At 32.9% G+C, this 17900-nt stretch overlaps 3 protein-coding genes across 3 annotated transcripts; 1 reads left to right on the plus strand and 2 right to left on the minus strand.

Moving 5' to 3' along the window:
* Positions 1-125: 125 nt before the first annotated feature.
* On the minus strand, positions 126-2857 carry LOC129890772 (uncharacterized). Its single transcript, XM_055966254.1, has 7 exons — positions 2582-2857; positions 1776-2126; positions 1353-1601; positions 1147-1257; positions 931-999; positions 720-830; positions 126-644 (listed from the first exon to the last, which is right to left on the minus strand). Exons 1-7 carry the CDS (start codon positions 2855-2857, stop codon positions 126-128), a joined length of 1686 nt encoding a protein of 561 aa, XP_055822229.1.
* A 4067-nt stretch (positions 2858-6924) lies between these two features.
* Positions 6925-7679, plus strand: LOC129888528 (14 kDa proline-rich protein DC2.15-like). The gene has a single exon (XM_055963489.1). The coding sequence runs from the start codon at positions 7018-7020 to the stop codon at positions 7447-7449; it is 432 nt and encodes a 143-aa protein (XP_055819464.1). The 5' UTR covers positions 6925-7017; the 3' UTR covers positions 7450-7679.
* A 2894-nt stretch (positions 7680-10573) lies between these two features.
* On the minus strand, positions 10574-17900 carry LOC129890773 (cation/H(+) antiporter 15-like). The gene is made up of 3 exons (XM_055966255.1): positions 17673-17900; positions 12216-13211; positions 10574-11993 (listed from the first exon to the last, which is right to left on the minus strand). The coding sequence occupies exons 1-3, from the start codon at positions 17898-17900 to the stop codon at positions 10701-10703; spliced, it is 2517 nt and encodes an 838-aa protein (XP_055822230.1). The 3' UTR covers positions 10574-10700.

Genomic DNA, 17900 nt, shown 5'->3' on the forward strand with positions numbered 1-17900 from the left:
AAGCCGAATGAAGAGCATTAGATCTGTAATGATCCTCCTTCGAATTCCTGAATGGAAGCTTGTAGTTTAATAACATAACAAATATAATACACAACTTGTATGAGTATAAGTTGAATATATCATACTTACTTGTTGCCATGTGATTTTAGTAGTCCCTTATCTATCCATTGAGAGTAGTCTGTGACAAGCTCGGATGGGGGATGATAGCATATACCAAAACCTTCAAAAGGGTGTGTCTGATGCATAACAGCTGACAAATTTTCCTTTCCCTTTTCACTCGAGCCAAAGTTTGAAAGATACGGTGGCTGTAAGATCTTCGAAGGAATCCTGCTTCTTCGAAATGGTGTCTTCGCATCGTCAGACAATACATTGGCTTTTGATGAAAGAGTGGTTGGTAGCTGGCTATCGCGTAATAGACATTCATCCTGAACTTGCTCATGACTAACAGCTGTCAATGGCATGGCTGGTAATGGAAGTCCGTATATTAGAGCATCTATCACATCCAGAGTTTCGGTCGAAAATGGTGCTGAAGTATTGGATTCTGATGTGCTTGGTTTGATTTTTTCTTTTTCAATCTCCTCAACTTGCTCTTCTACTTTGTCAGTTTTATCATCGGCTACTCTTCCATCTTTCTTTACAGTGTTCTACACGTAATGTATAACGTCATTAAAAAACTTAATAATGTTGACTTTATCTCAGTAATGTATCTGATACATTACCTGTAATGTATCAGAATTAGCAATAAGCTGATCAGTATCTGCTCTTTGTGGTTCCATTTGGTGTGCTGATACATCCTTCAATTGTGGTGTAAAAATTAATGTTTTTGGTTCCTACAAATGTTAAAAAAATAATTACTTAATAAAAAACTGCGGATATCATACATTATCTTAAAAAACCAATTACTTAATAAAAAAACTGCAGATATCATACATCATCTGCTACAATGTTATGTTGTGATACATCATCCACCTTTTGTATCTTGACGGATGGTTCATCTTCCTGGAAACATAATAACATTTACTTATGATATATATGTACTAAATGTCTATATATATATATATATATATATATATTTAAAGAGGTTGAGCTTATATAAAATATATATATAGCATCAAATTGTTCATCAATTTGTTTCTGATACATTACCTTTAATGTATCAGAATAAACCTGCTGATCAAATAATTCTGGAACATCTGCTGAAATGTTTTGTTCTGATATATTGTCCACCTGTTTTATCATGGTGGATGGTTCAGGTCCCTAAAAACATAATAACATTTACATTTGATACATGACAATGAAAAGTATCCAGAAGTTTAAAAGCATAAATATCAAATATTACATGATGTATGTACCTTAATATCTTCCTGTACATTAGATTTGTCATTTTTTTGGGGTGGGTCAGATTTATTTGCAAAATTGTGCACCTTCAATCCAGTAGGTGCTTCTTGTTGTTCAACCACATGGAATGTTTGATCAAAATCCTCTGTTTTAACTTGAGATGATGTGCCAGTCATTCGGTTCGCCATACTGTCGATGGCTTTCAAAAGATCAATGTGATTTGAATCAATTTTATTCTTCAAACGCTTGAACTTCTGGTCAACCTTGATACATGTATATGAAAAATCAGAATGTATCACCTACTTAAAAGTATATTGTATGTGATACATCTTAAAGTAAAAACTTACGTATCTCTTTAGAGACTTCTTTATGGACTTCTTCAATGCTTTGAATTGCATATGAATAATTTGATCCAAATGACCGGAAGATTCACCTACTACAACTGACTTCGCCCCTGATACATTATCAAGAGAAACAGGCTTTTTTGATTCATTTGGTGGTATGAAATCCTTGTGCATGTTGGCTGTTTCTACTTGAATTGACTTTTTAGCAGGGAAAGTCTTCATTCTTTTGGAAGGAAGTGGAGAAGATGTATCAGCGACATAACTGGATCTCTTTAATAATTCTGTGGGTGGTGTTGTTGAAAAGTCCTCAAATCCGGGGACTTCATGAGGTTTTTTGAAATTGACCTTTGGAGCCGATGTTGAAGCTTCAGGTTTCTGTTGGCTGCCATTAATGATAATAGATTCCATTTCATGTTGAGATTGGACTATGTTGGAGCATGGATACTGCAAAAAATATTGATTGATTGTCAGAAAACAATTGAATAATTGATACATGTTAATGCTGATACATAAACATGATGTATCAGAAACATTAATCCTTCATACATGATAAACTGATAGAAAAACAACATTATCTCATACATAAATGCAGATGTATCATGAGATGTAATTCTTGATACATTATAATTTGATACATAAGATAGAGTTTTCATGAGCTGTAAATACTGATAAATGAGTTTCTGATACATACAATTATATGTATCAGAAAGGTTATATAAAGTATATGTATCAGATACATTATATCTTGATACATTTATATCCTGATACATAAATATATGGGTTGATACATCTACTTTATGAATCAAATTATACTGTATCAAGGTCATGAATATATAATGTATCTTAGATTTTATGTATAATGAATCAGTGCATAAACGAATAATATTCAAAGCATGTACCTCACTGAAGATGGTAGACATGAAGGTCTCAAATTTTGGCTTCACGGCGACAACACGCCAGTTAAGAATTCTGGGAATTTTATTACCCACTCTTACAGAAATTTCAGAGGGAACTTGAGATGCACATTCATATATCCAAACATTCAGAGCGTATGGCATGCCGCCTAGACGATACATTTGATTGGCATTTGAAAACTCTTGACGCATTCCTTTTATCAATTTTGAAAATGTTATTTTTCCCCATGGATATTTCTCATACCTATCATCTTCTACCATTTTAAAATCATCAACTGATATAGGTGCATCACCTAGTTGAGAAAAAACAAAAGTGTGGATGAAATAGAGAATGACCATCTGAACAGCGTCTTCGTTTGTTTTCCATCCTCCAACTAGAAAACGCTCAACGAAATGAGCTTTGTTGACCCCATTTTTGGCACCAGGAAAATATAAAAACAATAATCTACTTGTTTGGTCATCAGAATACCGAAAGTCATTGATATTACCGGTACATCGCAAACCAGTAATGATAGCAAAATCATTTATTGTAAATCGTAGTATATTACCCTGCACATGACGAATGTGCAATTCTTCTTTGTTTTTTTGGTCTACCTCAAGAAGTAAGAGGCATTTGATGATTTGCCCTTGAAAATTGCAGTTTGGCATATCTAAGTAGTGACCAAATATGGATTGCCTAAACAACTTTATACCTTCTTCACCTATTGATGATTCAAAATCATCAAGAAAATTAGCCCTATATGCCGTTCCGAATCTCAATGGGTGGGACGGGATCTTCTTGATGACGTATTTCATTCCCTGCATTGACATAAAAATGGTTAAATACAACTTGAACTTTATACATAAATACGATGTATCATATGCATTAAAATATCTGATGCATGAGATGAGTTTCTGATACATACAGAAGATGTATCAGAAATAGTTATATATTATATTCTGATACATAAATGTAGAAGTATCAGAATCATTAAAACTTGAAACATCAAAAAATGACGCTTACACATGATGTATCAGAAATAGTAAATCTTCAAAAAATTGCATTTGAAAAAAACATTATGTATCTGATACATAAATGTAGATGTATCAGAATCATTAAAACTTGAAATAACAAATACTGAGACTTAAAGATGATGTATCAGAAATAGTAATTCTCAAAAAATTGCATTTGAAACAGACATTATGTATCTGATACATAAATGTAGATGTATCAGAATCATTAAAACTTGAAATAACAGAAACTGAGACTTAAACATAATGTATCAGAAATAGTAAATCTCAAAAAATTGTATTTGAAAAAGACATTATGTATCTGATACATAAATGATATGTATCAGCTTCATTAAAACTTGAAACAACATAAAATGACACTTAAACATGATGTATCAGAAATAGTAAATCTCCAAAAAATTGCATTTGAAAAAGACATTATGTATCTGATACATAAATGTATATGTATCAGAATCATTAAAAATTAAAACAACATAAACTGACACTTAAACATGATGTATCAGAAATAGAAAATCTCCAAAAAAAATTCCTTTTAAAAAGAGATTATGTATCTGATACATAAATGATATGTATCAGAATCATTAAAACCTTCACAAAATTTTCATTCTAAAACAAAAAACTTAATTGAACACATACCTTTGGGAGATTAGGGCGTGTTGTAACCCCTTCAATCTTGTTGTCTATTTCTTTGGGTGCATGTTTAACTGTAGCTTTCGACTTCAATTTCTCACGTAGCTTATTCATCACTGCTGGATCGTTACGATGTTTGGATCTAACTTTGTCGTAACCTTCCCAAGACGAATCAGAACCAGGAGAAACAAGAATTCCTTGATTTTTATTGGACTGTTTGAGACCATGAACGGATTCCATATGTATTATTGAAGGTATGAGAAACAAAAATAGAAAGATTTACAGAAGAAAGCAAATGATAAAAATTTAGAAGATTTTTCAAAGATTTTCAGAAAAAATCAAAATATACAAATTTTAGGAGAAATCAGATTGAATGAGGATGAAGTGAAATTCCATATAAGGAAAAATTAAAATATACCTTATTTGGAACCTTGAAATTGATTAATGGTTGAAGAGTATCAAATTAACTAGAGCAAATTAGGGCAAGGATGAAGGAAGAGGCGGATGTATCAGGGAGGTATAGAGAGAGAAAGGAAAATGAGGGAATTTGGAAATTTTTTGGTATATATGAGAATAAAAGTAAATATAGTAGGGGAATATGTGTAAAAGAATAATTTACCCTAGAAAAATACTAGAAAAGGAAACGCAAGAGGGCTCCTTGTCTCTTTGGAAATTTGATAGGTCGTGCAAATGATCCATCATTTTCCATATGGACCTTAATTTGTATGTACTGACAGACTGTAAAGATATTGTATATCGTCAAATCATTTTAAAAGCGATTAAAGATAATTATTTATAAATAGTGAAATTTGTAATGCAGAAAATACAAAAAAAATAATTTTATTATACAAAATAACAATAATATATTTAGTGTAATTTCATAAATATAAAATCTAAGGGATTAATTGTATACACGTATTAAATTATTCACGTTGTAGAAGAGTTCATTTATTCAATCAATGAATATATAAAATAAATCTCGCTTAATGAAAAATATCTCTCTGTAAGAAATGATATCTAAGTAGCTCTTAATTCTAGTTACTTAAAATTTTATTCTTGTTTAAAAGTGAAGAACCCAAGGTATATATTAGGCTTCAATTTGGTCGACTTGTAAATAAACTAAAAATTGTACTAACCAACTTTCATTTTGTGATTCTTGCTTTTGACCTAAGGTTAATACGATATATAAAGACCGCTAATACGAAGAGCAAGGACAGATTCAATATATTGTTGGTATCGGATTCAGATAAATTTGATATTTTCAATGCAATAAATATTAATTTTTGTAAAATTACAATAAATACTAAATAACTAATCCATAATTTTAAAAATATAACGAATTCAACGCTAAAAATCTTAAATTAATATTGAACCCATAAAAATAATCTGTGATATCACTTCATAATCGCGTGTCATTCTGGCTTTATATGGAATATTTGCCCATTGCTTGGAACTATTATTTTATGTTTAGTGTTAGGTAAAATGCACTAAACATATCAGACTATTACTTTAGTAGCATTATGGTCAGTACATAATTAACTATAGATGGTAAGATATATACCTATACGCATCAAAACACATTTTATTCCCTTCTTCTTTCTAAAAATGCTTAATAAGACAACTCTTTAAATTTGTTAATAAATTTCATTTAATCACTTAAAACATAATCCAGTTAAATATCAGAGTGCATGATAAAGTGTTTCTATAGATCGTTTAGGCTCAAATTTTAAAAAAAATTCTGGATATATTTTCAATTGTCTATTACGTAGATAAATGAATCACTAAGGTAGAACAAGACTGAACTTTTACTGCTTATATGCGTATACATAAATAAGGTGACACATTCAATTCCCCATTACATAATCAAATTACTACTACAACAACAACATATTACATATTTAGTGTAGTCCCATAAAGTGAGATCTGGGGAGTGTAAAGGTAGGGTAAGGTCCGCGACTCTGCGTATGCTCTATCCTTTCTATATTCCACTTTGTGGGACTATACTGAGAGCCCCCTTTTTAAAAAAAACTTATAAGTAGTTTTCAACTTATAAGTTACGTAAAATAAGTCCATCCAAACAGGCTCTGAATATATTATTGTTATTGTAATTTATCTATATAATGAGCAACTAAAAACACACGCAAAATCTTTTTTAAAATTTGAGCTAAAACTATCTATTACAAATACTTTATTACGTGATTCAGATCTTGACACAAGTCCAGCAAGTATATACAGAGGTTGATGTTCAAATCATTAAGCAGAATAATGAAGTCCCATGTGAAAATGGAAGGATGAATGTTTATTCTAATTCAAGAAATAAATAATAAAAGATTAACGAAATTCAAAAAATTCCAAAGTTAAATTCATAATAGTTTTCTCTCTTTTTCTTTTTTGTTTTCCATCCGCTGTTGGTGCCCGTATTAAAGTTCGACCAAATTCATTTTTTATATTATAACGCTTATTTCTAAGGAAGGTACTTTTTTCTAAGTCGAAAAAACTCAATCATTCCATCACAACCTAGTCTTTATCACAAGTACTTATGCTGCCAGAGTTCCTTAGATATTCTCTTACAATTGTAATGCAATACTCCTACATGGGCCACTAATTTTCTCCATTAAAAATATTTCCGGAAAATTGACAAAAGATAGCCAAAAAAAATCAATCATTTCCATCTATAAATACCCTCTCATTTCATCATTCCAAACACCAAACAAACACCATTTTTCATAAACTAGCCACATCTAATTGTCGAGAGAGTTAATTTCTTAACTTTCAAAAAAATGGCTAAGTTTGCTATACCCTCCATTGCTCTTCTTCTCACATTGAACATTCTTTTCTTCACTATGGTTAGTTCCACTTATGTCCCATGCCCACCACCCCCACACTCCAAACCCCCCCACCCTACCCCTACCCCTACCCCCTCCACCCCCTCTACCCCATCATCAAAAGGAAAGTGCCCAAAGGACACATTAAAGCTAAAAGTTTGTGCCAATTTGTTAAATGACTTAGTGCACCTTGTTATTGGAAGTAGTCCAGCCAAGACTAAATGTTGCTCTTTAATTAAAGGACTTGCTGACCTTGATGCTGCTGTTTGCCTTTGCACTGCTATTAAAGGCAATGTGTTGGGAATTAATCTCAATGTTCCACTTTCACTCAGCTTATTACTCAACAATTGTGGCAAATATGTCCCTAAGGACTTCCAATGTGCTTAATTTATTATTAAGCTAGCCAAATTTCTTCATAAATAGTATTTTGTTTCAGTGTGTGTTTGGTGTTTTGTATGCTTATATATAGTCGTTTATTTTCGAAGGAGTTACTATATGTAGTTTATTTTGATTGGTTAGAAGGAAGGCTATACTTGTTGCCTTTCTTTTTGTTGTATGATCTCATTTTCATCATGAGTAATAAATGAAATATATTTGTGGAGTTTATATATATCATACATTGATCTTTGATATTTGAGTTTAAGTTATATACCGACAAATCTAAGAAAATATTTATACTATTAGTCTATAAAGTCACGTAAAATATATCTACACCATAAAAAAGCAAGATACATAATTTTGAAAATAAGATAAATTACATATATGTTATAAGTGTAAACTATTCATTACATCATTGATGTATGGTAGTTAAACTCTTGATCGATAAATTAAGTACTCATGTATAAAGTTTGAGTCGAAATAGTTAAATTCTGTTGAAACCGTAACTATTACGGGAGTTCACCTTTTTAAAAACTTGGGGGATTGAAGGGGGATTACAAGATGAGGAATCGAACTCATACCAACAAAATAAAAATTCAGATAATCAATCAATCAAACTACTAAAATTTCCCTATTACAGAAGCTCCTTCCGTGTGATAAAAAAGAATTAATTTGAAAAGCTAGTCGTACGGAGGGAGTTGGACTAATTACCTTGATAATAGAACTCAATTCTCTCTTTATAAAAAAATAATAAAGGTTCTAGTTTCACAATTGTCCATATATTCCAAAGAAAAAATAGTTCAAAATTCAAAATTAATTACATTATGGATACAATTTACTAATTCAATTAATCTAAATTTGCATGGAGAAGGTCCTCTATAATGGGTATAAAGCGTTTTCTATCAATGATTAATTGCATCGAGAAGTCATTAACTTTCTCAGCCTGTTTTGTTTCTTAATTATTATTACAATATTAGATTATCGTTCGATTTATCACTAGATCTCAAACTATCTTATGAATATAATTATTTTAAAAAAAAATCATAGTGCATATCCTGAGAATTGTTTCGATAAAAATAAAAAAGGGTACTCCATATGTGTTCAATTTATCTTAATCATTTGTGGAAATGACATATGGCTGGTAAAGGTAACCACAATTTTTATGGAAGTTGTCGATTCAACTACACAAATGTTTGTTAGTATATAATATAACATATGGTATATAGGACCACAATTTAGTATTGTGAAATGTTTGTCGATCTATAACGTTACATGACAGTTTTAATTAATGCCCTATAACATAATAGTGGTAAGAGGCCTAGGAATAGGAGAAGGAATATAACTAATGGTTAGGGAAGGGAATAAAATTTTGTATATATCATCAATGTAATTTTTTTAATGTCATCAAATTACTTTTACCTATTATAACAAAAAAAAATTGTTTTCAATATTATAAATTCCACCTTTAATTTTTAGGAGACTTACATTAAATATCCTTACACGGTTTAATAACACTTTTTTGATCCCTTAATTATTGATAAATTTTAATTTTAGTCCTTGTAATATCTGAATAATTATGCACTCTTAATTTTTAATTGACTAAAATGTGCACTAATCTATTTGTATGTGAAGATTCACAAATTTATCACGACTATGAACTATTTCACTACTTAATTACCTATACATGTGTTATGTTAAGTTTGTACATACTTCAAAATTTGATGATATATACTTCTTTAAAAATATCTAATATAACATATTTCCTTCATTAAGGTACTAAAATACACGTTTAATTTAATTAAAAATTAAATGTGTTAAGTCATGAATCTCAAAAACCAAAGTTAAAATTATTAATTAATTGATGAATCAAAAATATTATTATCCCTCTTTAGACTGACGTTGTATATAACTTTAAACTGAAACTAGAGGGACATGATGCTGAGAGATATAGGCTAATTAAATACAAGTCTTGAAAGTTTAATTAGATGCCAAAAAATTAAGAACACAAAAACAAATTCTTGATGACAAAAAGTGCATAAATGATGCCTCAAGCTTGTCAATTTATTAGGTGCACATGTGAAGTTTTGTCGATGATTAAATTATTTTTTTATATATAGTAGCATCATTTTTTAAGTAAATGCCAACCAAAACAGCCAAATTACTATTTTTGTTTCTCAGTTATTTAAGTCGGCCACCAACAATAACAATAATATATTTAGTATAATTTATAAGTAAAATCTAAAAGTATATATATTTTATCTCTATTTTAAGAAATAAAAAAAAAACTATTTTCGATAAATAATATTTAAGTTGATTATGGTGATAAAAAGTTTTTAATTAAGTGATTAATAAAGTATTAATTATTAACGATTAAGTGATGAATCTTATATAAAAAGAAACAAACACGTACACTTTACGATCGACTACAAAAAAAGATTTCATGTTGAATGGCCTCCATTTTTATAGAATTTACCATCTAGATTTTAATGAAAATCAAAATTGCTCACTCTTACTCTTTTAATGAGTCAAGATCTTTATTTTATGAATTTTAAATAAATTATAAATTATTTATATATATCAAATAATTCTACTTATGATCTGTTGCTAAATATTATAAGTTATGCGTTTTATTGTTTAGCTATCGAGTTCGTCGCTTTTAGTAATTAGTCTATAGTGGCTTATAATTTACCTTTGTCTTATTTAGAAAAGATACTTCGACTAGTTTTTTGTCTGGTATCTCAATTGGAGTTCGATTAATTTGGATTCTCGCCACCTAAGACTTCATTCGAGAAAAAACGCTCCCTATCAATGATTTTTTCCATACTCAAGGCTCTACCCCCAGATCTCTGATTAACTAATGCTACATCAACTAGTTAGCTAACGGATGTTAGTACTTTTCAGTACTCTAATCTGCCATTACCAATATTAATTTCTATTATGTTTTAATTTATTCTTGCCCTTCTAGTTAGGTTAGTTCTTTCCGTATCTTATTTTTATCATAGTCATACGTCCTAGTACTCAATTTCCTTTGATTTGAATTTAATGAAGTGAAGACACTTATCAATATTAATCGAAATTAGTTTGAACTTTGATTATGGAACAAAAGGGAACAAAGAAAAATAAAGTTATTTCATGATTATCTTCACTTTACTCACCAAATACATCAAAGATTGATCTATAGAGTAGGAAGCATAAAAAAGTTTTACATTTTACAAGTAACAAAATCAAGAATAGGTTAAAAAAAAAGAAAGATCAAGTTTTCAAAGTTGTGAATGAAAATCAGGTTGTTGTTGTTCTCCATAACTGTTTTGTGGCCTACGATTCGTATGATCGATGTTGAAGGGGTGGCAAGGACTATCCGGAGTGACTAACGGATCCCCTGTTCCCATTCCTACATATTGTTGCACCACCAATGCTGAAGCTGTCATCGCAAAATCTGAAGAAGCTAAAAGATCCCCAATGGTACCAAGCTCCGGGCATTCGCTCCAATCAGTTAGCCCTGCTGTTAACGGGGAGCTACTGCCTTCTCCTCTACCCACTATGAACAAGTCGTGTGAGTTATCTATTGACCTTATTGCTGCTACTGTCTCTTCTCCATGATTCACCACTCTTTCTGTGTAAACTATTGATTCATCATTTCCTGTTTTTGTCCTGAATTCTGTTACATATTCCTCGTCTAGCTGTTTTTCCCTATCGCGTTCTGTTTCAACTGTTAGAATACTATGGTCATTCTTGTTGTTCGATGACTCTGATCTTGTTGCTGTTTCTCCAGGGAGGAAACGCATAACAGTTAGATTAATGTTTGGGTGTTCACTCATTCTCCAAGCATAGGCTAATGCTTCGCGATCATCTGGTCCTCCAAAGAATAACACCGCGACATGGTGTGAAATTTGGTTCATTGTTGACCTTGTAGATCCTGTTAAGCCTCTATCCACTAATATCCCAACAGAGCAAGGTGCATTTGCTAGTACATTCTGGTTAATTGTTCGGAATGATGGATTTGTTATTTCTAGTCCACCATCAACTGTTTGTTGCTTGTGGAAAGGGATGATGATTAGTGCCACGCGTTTTTCCTCAGCTAACACGCAAATGTCTTCGTGCATAGTGGAGTAAGGGGAGATGGCAGTGAGAGGTTGCACGCAGACGCATCCTGCACTTTTCTCAAAGTTCTCGAATGCATTGATGATGTGATCCGATTGAGCCTGAGTTCTGTTCATAGCTGGCCTTCCTGTTTTTCGCATGTTATGGACAATAAGCATTCCAGATGCACGGCCAGTGAGTTCGACAAGGTGTAGGACATATATGCATATTGGTGATTTCTTGGTTGGACATGATGCTTCAAGAAGACTGATAATTGTTGGAACAACTTTAGGTGTGTGGATGCTAACGAGTACTCGAAATTCCCTATCCAACTTTGTTTTCTGAACTGTTCTTCTCTTATATGGGGTGAAATTTCTTGATGGTTTGTAGACTATTGTCACAATAGGGGTGATGATTGCAGTCATGCCAATTGCTACAATCACCATTATAGCAAAAGATTTTTCATCAAGAACCTGCATTTACATTGAAGTATTTCAGTACTGATTTTTATGTTATGACAAATAAATGAAAGTACTACTCCCTAAGTCCCAATTTATGTGACGCTGTTTATCTTGACACAAAGTTTAAGAAAGAAATGTGTGTTCAATTATGAAAATGTGGCATTTTTTCTGGGACGGACTAAACAGGAAAATGTGTCACGTAAATTGGGACAGAGAGTGTTATATGTTGATTACCTTTTGGTCTTTACCAACATTGAGGACAATCATCTCAACAAGGCCTTTGGCATTCATGAGGAGACCAAGAGAGAGGCCTTCATAAAATGGCATTTTGTAATAAAGTGTTGCAAGGACTACACCTATAACTTTACCAGCACAAGCCAAGACTATAACAACACATAAAATTCCCCATGTTGCAGCACCATCAATAGCAGAAATCTCTGTTTTAAGACCACTAATCGCGAAAAAAAGTGGTAGAAAAAGCCCCGAAACAAAGTCCTCTAGCCTTTCTATAAGTGTCAAACCAAGAGGACCACTAGGGATAATCAAACCAAAGACAAAAGCACCAAAAACAGAATGTGTTCCAATAACATCTGTTATGAATCCAGAAATCATAACTCCTGTGAGAATAAGACATATATTGAACTCACTAATCGATTCGCCTTCTGGGGTCTGACTTATCCTCCTTTCAATCAATGGCTTAACGACGAAAAAACAAACACAAATGAATGCTACACTTGAGAGGATCACCCAAAGAGAAGCCAAGCTCATGTCTTTATTCTCAGAAAAGGCAATTGCAAAGCCTAAGGCAATCCATGCTACCATATCATTAATAAGTGAAGCAGACATCGCGGTCCTCCCAATTTCAGAGTTGATAAGTTTGAGCTCCGCGAGGATTCTAGCAAGAACAGGAAATGAAGTAACAGAAAGCGCGAGGCCAAGGAAGAGAATGAAAGTTGATTCTTTTGTGTTTTGTGATTTCTCATGCAACAAGAAGGAGAATGAACTCCCTATTATACATGGAAATATCATCCCTGCTATTGCTATAATCAAAGATTTTTTACTATTTCGACGAAGCACAGCAACGTCCATTTCTACTCCTACTAGAAACAGGAAGTAAAGAAGTCCAATATTTGCCATTGTTTCTAGGACCATCACACTTCTTCGAGGAAATATTGTATTAGCAAATGTGCTACTTCTTCCTAATACTGATGGCCCCAAAATTACACCACCCTGCCACAATTTTTACACAATATTAATATTAATATAGGAGTCTAGTATATAAAACAAGATTATTGAAGATAAATGCAATAGAACTAAAAACAGAGAAATGGAAGAAAAGCACTAATTTGAGAGGACTTTCATTGATGATTGAAAAGCTTAACTTGTACAACACGAAGAGGTGCTATATATAGTTCACTTCTTAAGCTAGTAACTAACTATCTTCAACTAACTAATTGAAGGTTTACAAGTTTGTTACAACTAACCATCACACATGACCAATATACCCTCAACGACTTAACTAACTCCTAACTACATCTTTACATCACAACACTCCCCTTCAAGCTAGGAATTGTAAAAATGTTTAACACTCCTAGCTTGGATAGAAGATGTTCATGTTGTAGCCTTGACAGCCCTTTTGTCAATATATCAGTTGGTTGCTCTCGAGTAGGAAGATAGTTAACTTTGATTAGGCCTTGTTGTAGTCTTTCTCTTATAAAATGGCAATCAATTTCTATGTGTTTGGTCCTTTCGTGATACACTGGATTTGCTGCAATCTGATTGGTAGCCTTGCTGTCACTATATACTTCAACTAGTAACACAATTTCAGCATCTACTTCTTTCAGCATTCCTAGCAGCCACACCAACTCAGACATAGTCGAGGCAAGACTCCTATACTCAGCCTCGGCTGAACTTCTTGATACAGTCGTTTGTTTCTTTGCTTTCCAGGACACCATGGAACTACCAATTTTGATCATGTAACCTGTTACAGATTTTCTGGTTAGTGGACAAGATGCCCAGTTAGCATCACAGAAGGCAGTCACCAATCCATCTGAACAACTAGATAGCAACAAGCCTTGTCTAGGTTGTTTCTTCAGATATCTAACCACTCTCAATGCAGCATCCATATGAGACTTCTTAGGTTGCTGTAAAATCTGACTCAAAGTTTGAGTGCTAAAAGATATATCTGATCTAGTCATGTTGAGATACAATAACTTCTCTATTAATCTATGATATGTTGTTTGATATATCAAGGAATCATATGACATTTCTTTAGTCTTACTCACATGATCATCATATTGTTTAGAAGTTAACTTGACATTGATGTCAATGGGGGTTCCTGCGGCTTAGCAGCTGACATGCTAACCTCAGCTATTAGTTCAAGAGTATATTTCCTTTGATGCATCAAAATACCATCTGTTGACCTAGTGAACTCAATACCTAGGAACTACTTTAGCTCACTAAGTCTTTCATCTTAAAATCTTGTTGTAGTGCCTGCTTTGTTTCTTCTATTAACTTCAAACTACTCCAGTTATTAGCATACGATCTACATACACAAGCACAATAAAGATTCCTTCTTCTGACTTGTTGATAAATAAGGAATAGTCATATTGACTCTACCTAAATTTGAGTTTAATGAGAGCTTCCTGAGCTTGTGATTCCATTGCCTTGGTGTTTGCTTATGTCCATATAATGACTTTTTCAGTCTACAAACCTTCTCTCCTTGACTGAAAAACCTCTGAGGTAGCTGCATATAGATTTCATTCTCCAAATCTCCCTATAAAAATGCATTAAATACATCCATCTAATGTATATGTCAATGCTTGGAAGCAGCTAGAGCTACTATAGACCTTACTCTCACCATTTTAACAACTGATGAAAAGGTCTCTTTGTAGTCAATACCCTCTTGTTGACTATAGCCCTTAGCAACCAACCTTGCTTTAAATCTTTCCATCTCCCTTGTGGACTTATATTTAACCTTGTATATCCACCTACACCCTATAGGTTTCTTTCCTTAGGGCAAGTCAGTGACTTCCCAAGTCTTGTTGCTTTAAAGAGCCTAAATCTCAGCTTGCATAGCTTCCACCCATCTTTGATCCTTGATAGCCTTTGCATAAGTAGCAGGTTCTTTGACTATGAAAGTAGCAACAATGTAGCATTGATAGGTAGAAGACAAGTGAGCATAGCTCATGTAATTTGACATGGGATACTGAACTTCCTTATTGATGTTTAAAGATACAAAATCATTTATCCAGGTGAGAGGTTGTTTGGGTCTGGTAGACCTCTTAGTAACTGGTGGTAGTGAGTCAGCCTGCAATTCCTAAACTGGTACTTCAGGAGACATGTCTAACTACTACAACATTCTCAGATGCAATATTACTATCCACCATGTCTATATCAACAGAGCAGTGGTATTCTCAACACCTGATATTGTATCATCACTGCTATACATAGGAGCAAACTGATTGGAGTCTTGCAACACTACACCTGAGTTTTGTAATGTGTATGTACATGGAGATTGATTCTCAGAGGTCTCTATATTTGAAAAATAGAACATGTCCTCTCTAAAAATAACATTTGTACTGACAAGGAAAAATCTGTATGTTAGATCAAATAGGGCATATCCCTTTTGTATCTCTGAATAACCCATATGCACAGTTGATCTTGACCTTGGCAGTAATTTGTCATGTTCAGTGAGATTTTTGGCAAAACAGAAGCAGCCAAGTGTTCTTAAATGAGATAGACCTAGTTTGCAACCATATAATCTTTATAAGGAGTTAGATAGTTAATAACACTACTAGGAAATCTATTAATGAGATAGGCTGCAGCAAGAACACAATGACCCCAAAATCTCAAAGGAATGTTTTCCTGAAATCTCAGTGTTCTTATTATTTCAATTAAGTGTCTATGCTTTCTCTCAGCCACTCCGTTTTGCTGAGGAGTATAAGAACAAGATCTTTGATGGATATTTCCCAATTCCTTGGAAAAAAGTGTTACACATTGCATTAACAAATTCTGTACCATTATCAGACCTTAACACCTTGATAGACTTTCCAAACTGAGTCTGAACATACTGAATAAACACTTTGAGAGGCACACATACATCAGATTTCTGTTTAAGTAGAAATATCCAGGTCATTTGAGAAAAATCATCCACTACCGTAAGGAAGTATTTGTTGTCATCAAAAGTAGGTGTATTATAAGGACTCCACAGATCAACATGGATCAATTCAAAATATTCACAACTTTTGATACTACTAGAAGGAAGTACAAGCCTTGTATGTTTAGCATAGGGACAGACTAAGCATTTAGACACCTGACAAATACTTTATTTATACATGGCAAATATCCTAGTAAGTATACCTGAAGAGACATGACCTACTCTTTGGTGCCACAACTTCGTATCTGGTTCCTGAACATCTGAGTGAACTTTGTTAACAGCAAGAGCAGATTCCTGACCATCACTATCAACCTTTTGAATCAGCTTTTACCACAGCAAATACAGTCCACCTTCTTTTTTACCAACTTTCTTCACCTTCCCATTGTAAAGCTCCCGGAAGACACAAAAATCAGGGAAGAAAGAGACTGAGCATCCTAGTTCCTTAGTGATTTTTCTTACAGACATTAAGTTATACTTGAAGTCTAGTAAATGAAAAACATTTGTAATAACACTTTCAGCTGACAAATTACAAGAACCAACATGAGTAACTTGAGTAGTGCCACCATTTGGTAAGAACACTTCCTTAGGAACAACCAGTTTTGTGACAGAACTTTTAGTCAGCATATCTAGTCTAGACACCATATGATTTGTTGCACCGGTATCTACAATCCATACTTTATTATTTTCAGACACAAATAAAACTTTACCTGTTGTATGTGCAGAGGATTCTAAAAACACAGAAATGGAATAGAACTAAAAACACTGTGATGGTACAGAATAGCCTTTGATTTTTTGATACTTTGATCAGATAGCCTTTCATAGTAATCACTGTGATGGCTCTGATACCATGAAGATAAATGCAATAGAACTAAAAACACAGAAATGGAAGAAAAAGCACTAACCATCATACATCACCAATCTACCCTCAACGACTTAACTTACTCCTAACTACATCTTCACATCACAACAATTATACTATTCCTTCCATACACATAAATTATGGTCACATAATGAATTATCACTACAATCCATCATGTTTAGCAGAAAAACAGAAAGACGATTGATTAATATCGATATGATCTAAAGAAAAAGATTATTTTGACCAATAACAAATATTCTTTTATGATATTTGATCCTCTTATAGTCGAATTCGCTTCACCGTTATTATTGTTGACTCTTAACATATTATCCAACATGAAATTAAAAAATACAATCGTAATTTGTCTAATTACAACCATTAAGTTAATGCACTAAAATGCATGGTCTCATAAAAGGAGACCTAAGCTCTTCGCGAGCTTTGCGTGCGCTCCGAGAAAAAAATTGAACCATATTACTTTTATTATATACAGTTTTACCTCGCATTCTGCAAGAGGTTATCTGTAATACTTGAATTCATGATCTCTAGTCACATGATGACAATTCGTACAGTTACACCAAGGCTTTCCCCTTATAAAACTATACGTTGACAAATAATGAAAATTGAAAATGCGATCATATAATTAACTTTTGGAGAATCGTAATAATTTACTTACAAGAATCTCAGCAATAACACGAGGTTGACGAATAGGTTTCAATATAAAAACGAGAAGTCGAGTGATGACAACCACCAATGTCAATTGCACTATGAAGAGTGGTAATGAATAATCAAGTGGATTATCACCTTGCCATATCCCGTTCGTAACTATCATCGTTGGAGCGTAACATACTATCGAATCCTCGATTTTATTTTCGGAGTTCGTTATTATTATATCTTCCACCAT

The sequence above is a fragment of the Solanum dulcamara genome, chromosome 5, assembly GCF_947179165.1.
Source record: "Solanum dulcamara chromosome 5, daSolDulc1.2, whole genome shotgun sequence".
Classification (NCBI taxonomy): domain Eukaryota; kingdom Viridiplantae; phylum Streptophyta; class Magnoliopsida; order Solanales; family Solanaceae; genus Solanum; species Solanum dulcamara.

What these genes read in the sequence shown, in the direction of transcription:
- LOC129890772 (XM_055966254.1), bottom strand. Translation starts at nt 2,857, where the DNA reads ATGGTAGAAGATGATAGGTATGAGAAATATCCATGGGGAAAAATAACA. An exon ending in TGTCTACCATCTTCAGTGAG is followed by an intron (nt 2,127 to 2,581) that starts GTACATGCTTTG and finishes TATTTTTTGCAG; the next exon opens with TATCCATGCTCCAACATAGT. An exon ending in CTAATTCTGATACATTACAG is followed by an intron (nt 645 to 719) that starts GTAATGTATCAG and finishes CATTACGTGTAG; the next exon opens with AACACTGTAAAGAAAGATGG.
- LOC129888528 (XM_055963489.1), top strand. Translation starts at nt 7,018, where the DNA reads ATGGCTAAGTTTGCTATACCCTCCATTGCTCTTCTTCTCACATTGAAC.
- LOC129890773 (XM_055966255.1), bottom strand. Translation starts at nt 17,900, where the DNA reads ATGGTGGAAGATATAATAATAACGAACTCCGAAAATAAAATCGAGGAT. An exon ending in GTGTTATTGCTGAGATTCTT is followed by an intron (nt 13,212 to 17,672) that starts GTAAGTAAATTA and finishes AAATTGTGGCAG; the next exon opens with GGTGGTGTAATTTTGGGGCC. An exon ending in ATGTTGGTAAAGACCAAAAG is followed by an intron (nt 11,994 to 12,215) that starts GTAATCAACATA and finishes ATGTAAATGCAG; the next exon opens with GTTCTTGATGAAAAATCTTT.